This window comes from Micromys minutus, assembly GCF_963924665.1.
Source record: "Micromys minutus genome assembly, chromosome: 20".
NCBI classification, from domain to species: domain Eukaryota; kingdom Metazoa; phylum Chordata; class Mammalia; order Rodentia; family Muridae; genus Micromys; species Micromys minutus.
The window spans coordinates 47,190,611-47,200,638 of record NC_137955.1 but is presented as its reverse complement, the minus strand read 5'-3'; the positions used below and the strand labels follow the sequence as shown (position 1 = coordinate 47,200,638).

Sequence of the window (10,028 nt, the reverse complement as noted above, 5' to 3'; positions counted from 1 at the left end):
AAGCAACTGGGCTCCCAGTTTTAATTAGACCAGCTACCTCCAGGTAATTAACTGCATTAACTACATAAGAGGAGTCTGAGACTATATTAAGAGGACCAGGGAAAGCACGTAAAACTTCTAGAACAATTTGACATTCAACCAACTGAGGGGAATTTTGGGCAAACTGTTTGGTTACTACTTTGCCTTCATGCACATATGTGCCTAGCCCTGTTTCAGAGCCATCAGTATATACTATATCACCTTTTGTAAGAGAGACTGTGCTTGTCATACGGGGAAACATGAGAGGCTGACAGCATGCAAAGGTCAAAATTGGGTTTTTAGGGTAATGATGGTCAAATGTCCCAGAAAAGGCACATACAAGTATGGCCCAATCATCATCAACAGCAGCCAGAGTCTGTAACTGTTCTGCAGTATATGGAATAACTATTTTTTCTGGATAGGCACCAAAATGAGTAACAGCAGCCTTTAATCCCCACAAGGCAAGTTTGGCTACGGCCGAGAAGTACCATTCAATAGTTTTGGCCGGGGAAGCCTGTGGATGAATCCACAGCAAAGGACCTTTCTGCCATAACACTGCAGTAGGCAACTTCTCAGTCTGTAAGAGACATAGCTCAAAAGGTTCAACAGTGTGTATTCTGACTAGCTGAGCTTCAGCCAAGGCTTTCTCTACCTTCTGTAAGGCTGCCACAGCCCTGGTGGTCAGAGACTGTGGGGATGTTAACTGTGGATCTCCTTCAAGAATATCAAACAAGGGTTTTAGTTCAGCAGTTGAAATCTTTAGAAAAGGCCTAAGCCAATTAATGTTCCCTAGGAGCTTTTGGAAATCATTTAATGTCTGTAAATGATCTCTCCTGATTTCTATTTTTTGATGTGCAACAAATTCTGGGTGAACGAAGGTTCCTAAGAACCTTCCCATCTGTGATCGCTGAACTTTCTCTGAAGCTATCGTTAACCCAAAGTGCTGTAAGGACTTAACCAAATCATCAAAGGCTACTTCTAAGTCTTGAACATTAGGGCCACATAAAAGAACATCATCCATATAATGAAAAATGGTCAATGACGAGTATTGCCTTCTAATAGGGGTTAAAGCTTGTTGTACATACAGCTGGCACATAGTAGGACTGTTTGACATTCCTTGTGGGAGAACTTTCCATTGGTATCTTTTATCAGGTTCTACATGGTTTATGGCAGGCAGAGTAAAGGCAAACCTCTCTTTATCTATGGTAAGTAACAGGACAGAGAAAAAACAGTCTTTAATATCTATAATAATTATCTCCCATAGCTTGGGTAAAGCTGACAGAAGCGGGAGACCACGTTGGACAGACCCAAACAGTTGCATTTGTGCATTAATAGCTCTGAGGTCATGTAAGAGTCTCCATTTGCCTGATTTCTTTTTTATGACAAAAATCGGAGTATTCCAAGGAGAGCTAGAAGGTTCCAAATGTCCTAACTGTAATTGCTCTCTTACCAATTGATGGGCAGCCTCTAATTTTTCAGAGGAAAGAGCCCATTGAGGAACCCACACTGCCTCCTCTGTTAGCCATGGTATGGACATAGTCCCCTCAACGGCCCCTAAGAAAAACCCAAACCACTTCGATCAAATTTTATGGTGGGTTGTACGGGATCTGTAGGACCTTGATGATGTTTGCTGATGCCTCTTCTGGGGATATACCCCGTATCAGTCATCATCCCCTGTGCAGGCAGGGAATAATTGTTCATAAGTTTAAGACTTAGTTCTGTTAAAATGTCTCTTCCCCATAGATTAACCGGTAGTGGAAAGACATACGGTGTAGAAGTCCCTTTCTGTCCCTCAGGGGCTTTCCATTTTAATGATTTAGAGCTGATAGCAGGACTGGCTTCATAGCCAAGGCCTCGTAAAGAATGGGAAGATTGATTAACTGGTCACTTAGCAGGCCACCACCTAGTAGATAAGATGCTTTTGTCTGCCCCTGTGCCCAAAAGTCCTTCAAAAAGTTTTCCTTCAATCTCCAAACTCAAGGTTGGTCGTGTATTCAAGTCCACCAAGAGATAGGCTGAGTCAGTTCCGAAGAACCGAAGCCTTTGCTCCCTCTTTTCGCCCTGCTTGATGCAAATTGGGAGGATGAGCAATTGTGAAATCCGATCCCCTGGGGAGATGGGAAACAAACCCCGCGGGAAGGAGCACATAATTTTTAGTTGGCCTTCATAATCTTGATCAATCACCCCAGGGTGTACTGCCAATCCTTTAAGGGTGGCAGATGAGCACCCTAAAAGCAGCCCTATTGTATTAGCGGGTAATGGTCCATGAAAATCAGAAGTGATAGGCTGAACTCCCATTTGTGGAGTTAGGAAAATTCTGGTGGTAGCGTGGAGGTCCAATCCCATGGAACCCAGAGTGGCTCTCCGTGGGGCTTCTCCTGCGCCCAGACTACTGGGGAGCTGGATGCCCCATATATTTAAGGGCCCTGAGGATGGGGGCCCCGCTGTACATTTTTTGATGCTTCTAGGGGCCTCCCAGTGATATCTTTTACTGATCTACATTCATTAGCCCAATGCTTCCCTTTCTTACACTTAGGACACAGGCCAGGAATACTCTTAGGGTTGAATCCAGAGCTCTGATTTCTACACTCTCTCTTCATATGACCAGGCTTCCCACACTGAAAACAAGTGACATTCCTCCTAGGAGGACCAGGCCGCCGCCACCCCTGTAGTATGGCGGCAGCTAAGCCTGCATTAGTTAAAGGTCCTCCAATCTCTCTACAGACTTTAATCCAGGCTTGTAATCCTTCAGCCTTCCAGGGGATAATGGCATTGCGACATTCCTTAGTGCATTGTTCAAAGACCAGTTGTTCTATAAAGGGCATAGCCTGTTCTTGGTCTCCGAATACTTTACCTGCTGCTTCCATCATGCGGGCCACAAAATCTGAGAAGGGTTCACTTGGACTCTGAATAACTTTTGTTAGATTTCCTGACACTTCTCCCTTATTTGTGAGCGCTTTCCATGCCTTCACGGCACAAAGCGCTATCTGGCCATAGACTTCCATGGGGTAGGCTGTTTGGTTGACTGCCCACTGTCCCTGTCCTGTCAGCATCTCAAAATTCCAAGCTGGCTGTCCAGTGGCTGCATTGGCAAAAGCCTGGGTCTGACAAGCGTCATGCCACAAGGCTTTCCACTCAATGTATTGTCCCATACTTAGGAGACAAGCTTTGGTAACAAACTGCCAATCAGCAGGGGTCATGGCTATTGTAGCTAATCTCTCTATCTGAGAGATGGTATAATTAGCGGTGACTCCATAAGCTCGGACTGACTCTGCCAACTCTTTAACTTGCTCATACTCGAGGGGGTGATAGCTACAGACACTGTTATCCTCCTCGAACTTGGGAAACATTTGTCTGAGGGCATGGCGTGTCTCCGGTGAACAAAAGGAGAACTTGCACTTCCTCTCTGGATAAAGGGGAGGAGCAGAGGCCACTGCGGTGGGTGCTTTAAGAGCTTTCGGTTTTGCTACAGGAGTCCTCCACCCCGGATGATATAGCTCCGCCTCATATTCCGCTGCCTCCTCCTCTAAATCTTCCTCCTCAGGCTCAAACGATTCAACCTCTAACTCCTTGTCTGACAGCTCTAAAGCTTTTTGCTCTTTTAGCGGATACAAATTATCCTCTCCGGGAAACTTGTACTTCGATTCCCAGGGCTGAATTGTTTTCTCTCCCGGCAACCTTTCCTGGGGCTCTCCGGGCGGTCCTTTTGCCTTTTGGTTTTCTTTTACTTTCGTTTTGAATTTTGTTCCGTTTCTGACATATTTTGGACATGCCTCTTGGAGCCTACCTGTTTTAATTTTTGCTCCTTGCGCGCTCCCAATTTTATTCCGCTCCGTTTCTGACTTGCCCTCTTGGTGTTGCCTGATAACTTTTTGTCTAACTAACTTCCACAGCGATATTGTTACAACAGTTACTACGAATGTAAGCAATAACCCTTCTACTGCCGGAGAGAATCCAAGGAGGGACATGCCTCCGTTTTTGGCACGCTCTCTTGGCGCCCCGTAAAATCCAAAGAGGGACATGTCTCTCAGAGCTTACCTATTTAATTTACCTTTTCGCAGTTCTGAATCCACTTCAGCGGCCTGAAGGTTCCCCTCTGTGCCAGCGGTGTTCAAGGCTTCCCGGGATTCGGCACCACTTGTCACGTGCCTAACGTCTCGCCAGCAAGGACGACGGGGCAACAGGATTCTTCTGCGAACAACCTTTATTGTAACAAACTCTTGTAACGAACTCTTGAGCAGGGGACTCCAGAGGAAGCAAAGTGCACTGCTTATATAAGCCCAGGAGACTCGTGCTGCTTCCTGATTGGTGCGCCCTCCAGTATCTCATTAGCATGCCCCGAGAGCAGGCTGTGACGTGTGTGGTACATGCGCACTGCGTCCCTCGGGCTGGACAACAGCTCTGTTTGCTGAGTCATCGGCAGGAAGCTGCCGCCATCTTTGGGTGCAGCACAAATGGCTTCCAACAATTAGCTTGTTGGAAATTGGTTTTCTACCCATCATGATCACAAATAGTTTCTAGAGAGCCCTTCTATTGCTGAAGAGAGGGATCAAAACATGACTCAAGCAAGGACTGCTCTCTTGGGTCTCACGAAACCCAGGTGGATTAAAGAAAGGACGAGGTGAGTGACTATTGATCTCAATGTTACCAATCTGGGATCCCAACACTGATCATGGTAAGCAGACAATAGACATCTATCACTAGCCTTATAGACTGAGAAACGTTAGGAACTGGCCTTTACTAAAGTTACTCTATCAAGTTTGGCTACTGATATTTGCTAGTTTTTTTTTTTTTTTTTTTTTTTTTTTGCAGCTAGCTTTTCAGGACGGGTGGAAGCTATAGCCACTGGATTTGAAATGGCTCATGTAGTTACTAAGAAGTTACTGATAGAGATCATTCCCTACTTGGCTTTCCCTACTCTTTTGGGTCTGACAGTGGGTGCCAGTATTAACCATCAGACTATCAAGACAAATGGCATATTAACCATTAGACTATCAAGACAAATGGCTTATACTCTAGAAATACACTGAGAATTACATTATGTCAATAGCCCCCAAAGCTCAGGACAGATAGAGCTAACAGGACTATGAAAGAAATACTAACTAAATTCAGTGCAGAAACTGTTGGGGATGGACTGAGCTGCTCCCAACCTTCTTTTTAGGATCAGATACTCTTCCTACAGGAACAAACCAACACCTTTCTAACTGGCAACAGTCCCTTTTTTCTTGTTTCTTCATGGCTTACTACCCCTTTACCTGACATGGCTGGATGCCTTTACTACTCTTTGGTGTTCCAATTGGTCCTTGTGTTTTAAATTGGTTACTAATATACATTTAAAAACAGTAATGTCTGTTAAAATATTAGCTCCATAGGCTCGGTACCAAGCTGTACCTCAACATGAATCAATGTATGAATTCATGTGATGTACAGCTTCTAGGGGATGTGAGGACTAGACAAACTCCATTTTGTGTTAGGCATCTATCTTTGTACCTAATCACAGTTTGTCTCTGACTCAAGTTCTTCGAAGATAAGTTTACCGCAAACCTGACTCCTAGACCACCACCAAGAAATGTGCAGCCATGCTGTCTGCTTGTTATGACATGCCTTACTGCTGATTTGATTTCTGTAACTTGCTTCACAGTAATTCAAACTGTATTTTGAAGTAACCTTGTTCATCTAATCTTGGCAGAGCAGAACAGCTCTTGTGGTGTTTGCCTTTAAAAGGCCTTCTTGTCCCTTAAGTTAAAGACTGTGGTCATGCTAGCAGCTTTAATAAGTTTGTCAAAAAATAATCTGAATTGAGTCTGGGAGTCTTTCCCTGGTGGACATGAACTACATAACACTCACCAGAATCAATTTCCCAGTAAAGCACAGGTTACACTTTAGTGCTTTTGGTCCCTTGTTTTCTTTTTCCAATTATTTATTCTTTTATTCACTTTACCAGAACACAGCCTCACTCCTTCTCCTCCCAGTCCTGCCCTCTTGTTGATCACAGCAGATTCTTCGGCTCCAGCTAAGAACCACAGATGCTTAACTCAAAATATGCAAAAGCCCCCAGAGAGTCTTTGAGAGACTTTCAGACTTTTGTCTGGAACTTCACCTAACAAATCTTTGTCCTCTGCATTTCTCTCCAGATTCTTATCTTTCAGGAGCCCATAAAACAGCTCACCAAATTTTGAATACTCAAGGGGATTATCTAGCACAAAGTTCCAAAACCCTTCCACAATTCTTCCCAGAAACAAGGTTAGGTCTGACTGATCCCTACACTCCTGGTACCAACTTCCGTCTTAGGATTATTTCTGTGATTAAAGATCATGACCAAAAGGGAGTTGGGGAGTGTGTTAGGGTTCTGTAGGGTGGGTAACAACTTATAGAATATATCTATATTTCTCTCTATCTCTATCTCTTCAGCTATCATCTCTCTATAATCTCTCATTTCTCTATCTCTATCTATCTATCTATCTATCTATCTACCTACCATATATATATATATATATATATATATATATATATATATATAGAGAGAGAGAGAGAGAGAGAGAGAGAGAGACACGGGAGATTTATTGAAAAGACTTAAGACTGTAGAACAGCTAATCTGATGTTGGTTGGCAGACTGTGGTAAGTCCAAGAATCCAGTAGTTGCTCAGCCCAGTCTGGTGTTCAGTATATGCTGGAATCCCAAAGATGTGGCTGTAATGCCCACGAAGCAGACAAAGAGCAAAAGCTTTCATCGTCCGCATCTGTATAGCAGTGGTTTTCAACCTCCCTAAGGCTGTGAGCCTTTAATACAGTTCCTCAAGTTGTGGGTCCCCAACCATAAAATTATTTTTGTTATTTCATCACTGATTTTGCTGTTCTGAATTGTAATGTAAATATATGTTAGGCAGATGGTCTTAAGCAACTCCTGAGAAGGGTTGTTTGACCCTTAAAGGGGGCATAACCTATACATTGAAAATTGCTGTTATATAGGCTTCCAGCAGAAGATGTAGTGCAGATTAAAATGATATCTTCCCACCTCAAGATTGGGATCACAGACATGCATTTCCATCTGTTGCAGTAAATCTCCAACCCCAATGAACCCATGCAACACACCACGCAACTCAGTTACACTGTTCATAAGCTGCACACCTACATGGAACAGATCCACCACTACACTGCTCTGTTCCCAGCTATGGGATCACTTGCTACTTGCTGCCTCTCAGGGCCATGTGGTTCTGCTCCATCTTCCTTCCACCTCCTCTTCCTCTGTCTTCTTCCTCTCTCGCTCCCTAAAACCTCCAGCCCCAACTTTCCCTTCCACTGCCCAATCACAGGCTCTAGCCTTTATCTGACCAGTTAAAATGGGAAGAAGGTTCACATGAAATCACGTGAGTATGTGACCCACTCCTTTCTGGGGCAGCCTCTGTAGAGGAAGCTGATTTAACATCAGAATACATACAGCACAAGGGCAGCCCACAACATCTAACACAAACTTCTTGACTAGAGGTGGATTTACTCACTTCAAACAAAAAGATCCCTCATATATTTCTGGATTCCAGTTTATCACAGATATAGTCAAGTATCAAGAATAGCAATCACTGGACAAAAGGGTGTGTTTGGATTACATAACCTGGATTGCTGTCCCTTGGAAGAAGCCAAGGCTGGAATTCACAGGGCAGAAACCTGGAGGCAGAAGCTGGCTTGCTCCAGGTGATTTCTTACAAAACTCAGAACCACCCATGTTTGATAGCATCCACAATGGCCTGGGCCCAACCACATCAGTCACTAATTGAGAAAATGAAATATCCTACAGGCTTGCTTACTGCCCCATGTTATAGAGGCATTTTCTCTCTGAGGCTCAGTCTCTTGACTTTAGCTTGTGTCAATTTGACATAAAACCCAGCACAATGAGTTTCTCCTGGTGATGAAACAAAACAGAATAATCTGATCTTCCCACTGTCTCCTCTGAGAAGTGATCTCATTGTGATTCAGAGACCGTGGCAGGAAAAGAAACTCTTTCCTCTCATGGGTTTATGGTAGGTCTCAGATGTTAACTGTACAGGAATAAATAAAAGTAAGTCCCATCACTCCATGGTGTCAGTCTAGTCCCTTTCTTGCAATGAGCTCATTTTATATGATCAGGAACATATTTCTGATACCTTTGTATCAAAGGAAGACCCATCCCTGTGTTATGAGATGAGGAAACAGGGTGAACTTCAAGTAACAAACAAACAAAAAACCTAAATACTTCCACATGGGAGTCAGGAGTCCAAAAAGAGACTGGAAGTCGAATAGGGCAGATCCGGCCTAATACAGAGAGAATTCTATGATGGATGACGGGTCAGGAGTCAGTTCACACGCCATACTGGTGCCGAGACCAGTTCTCCTCCCATTGGGAGAGGAGCAGGGAGAACACCTGGCAGTGAACAGTTGTCTGAGTTTGTAAAGAATCCAGTGATGCTCCGGTACAGTTCTCTCAAATACTGAACTGTTTACACGGATTAATGGAGGAAGGTGTGCAAAAGGGACAAAGGTCAGATGAAAATCTGAAAGGGTTTCTGGGGCCTAGGTAAGAGACACTTGTGTCCCCTGGACCACACCCCACACTCCAGGGCACACACTAAAACTGTTCCCCACCCCCACTGATTTAGTGTCATAATGAGTGTTAAACCAAGGTCTCCTTCACTCTAAGCAACTGCTTCACCAGCGAGTAGCCTCCTATCTCTTTGGTACTTTGAATTTGGGACATACATTTGTGATTCTTCTGTCTCAAACCCCAGAGAGGCTGAGATTTTAGAACATTTCTAGGGTACTTGGTTTCAAAAACTATCCTAAAGAGTTTGTGGTGGGTCCCAATGTTGCTTCTCGCTTCATTATTTTAAAGTAAAATTGTGTCAATGAGAATTTTTTCTCTTGCCAAGAATCTACGTATCCATGAGCTTTTAAAGTCACAACATTGATCCGAGTAAACTTATTAAGAAGTAAACTTAATAAACGTAGCTGTCAAAGGCTGAACTCATATCTGTTGGGATTCCTTAAACCCCACCCCTCAGTTACCTAGCAACAGCCAGGTATACCCCACCCCTCAATTACCTGGCAATAGCCAGGTATGCTCCGCCCCAGTCACCTGACACTGTAAAAGGGGCTGCTTGACCCCTCCTCTCTCTCTTGCTCTTGGGCTCTTGCAGCTTCCACTTCCCTTTCCCTTCCCCCCTCTCTCCCACGTGCTCATGGCCGGCCTCTACTCCTTCTCTCTCTCTCTCTCTCTCTCTCTCTCTCTCTGTCTCTCTCTCTCTCTCTCTCTCTCTCTCTCTCTCTCTCTCTCCCTCTCTCTCTCTCTTCCTCTCTCTCTCTCTCTTCCTCTCTTAACTCTCCCATGACCTGAATAAACTCTATTCTGTACTATACCATTGTGTGGCTGGTCCCTCAGGGGGAAGGGATTCCCAACATGGACCTCCCAGAGGCATCTTCCTTGCCCCCAGGCCTCGCCGCACCTCCATGGGCCATATGCCCCCCACTCTCTTCATCCTTCCCCTAACAATATCCCCATAAGCGCTTTGTAAATTTGGGATTTTAAAAGCAGCCGAATTCCAGTAACAGTCCATGGGCAATGAACTCTTTACCTTCTTCGGTTCAGGGTAGTCCTTCGCATAGACTTCTGGGAAATGTAGTCTCTCAGCCTGACCCCGTTAGACAGGACTCTGCTCTCTGTGCTTCCGGTTCATTTTGCTTTTGTGTTTCTCCAAACTCTGCAGCGTTCTCAAAGTTGGGACAGTGTGGCTTGTGCTCCGCGCTCAACATGGAGGTTGGTCTGAGGTGCAGCCCAGCCTTGCAGGCCTCAGGAACTCTGCGAGTGGGCGGGTCCTGCGTTCAGGGAGCGGGGGAGGGCTGGGCGGGAGGCGGAGAGACGCCCACGTGGATGCCCAGTGTGGACTAGGCTTGGCCGGGGAGGGGGCGCGTGCATGGTGCAGTGACAATGCTCTGTTAGGACTGAGCGGCTGGCAGAGTCAATCTTGTGTTTCAGGGACCTG

General features: G+C 45.0%; 1 protein-coding gene across 1 annotated transcript; it reads right to left on the bottom strand.

The window, feature by feature from the left end:
• Positions 1-1,794: 1,794 nt before the first annotated feature.
• Positions 1,795-9,721, bottom strand: LOC308433743 (endogenous retrovirus group K member 21 Gag polyprotein-like). Its single transcript, XM_080933828.1, has 2 exons — positions 9,621-9,721; positions 1,795-4,209 (listed from the first exon to the last, which is right to left on the bottom strand). Exon 2 carries the CDS (start codon positions 4,038-4,040, stop codon positions 2,436-2,438), a length of 1,605 nt encoding a protein of 534 aa, XP_080789954.1. The 5' UTR covers positions 4,041-4,209; positions 9,621-9,721; the 3' UTR covers positions 1,795-2,435.
• Between the last annotated feature and the right edge of the window lie 307 nt (positions 9,722-10,028).

Excerpts from the sequence above, each read along its gene's own strand:
- LOC308433743 (XM_080933828.1), bottom strand. The coding sequence starts at position 4,040 with ATGTCCCTCTTTGGATTTTACGGGGCGCCAAGAGAGCGTGCCAAAAAC.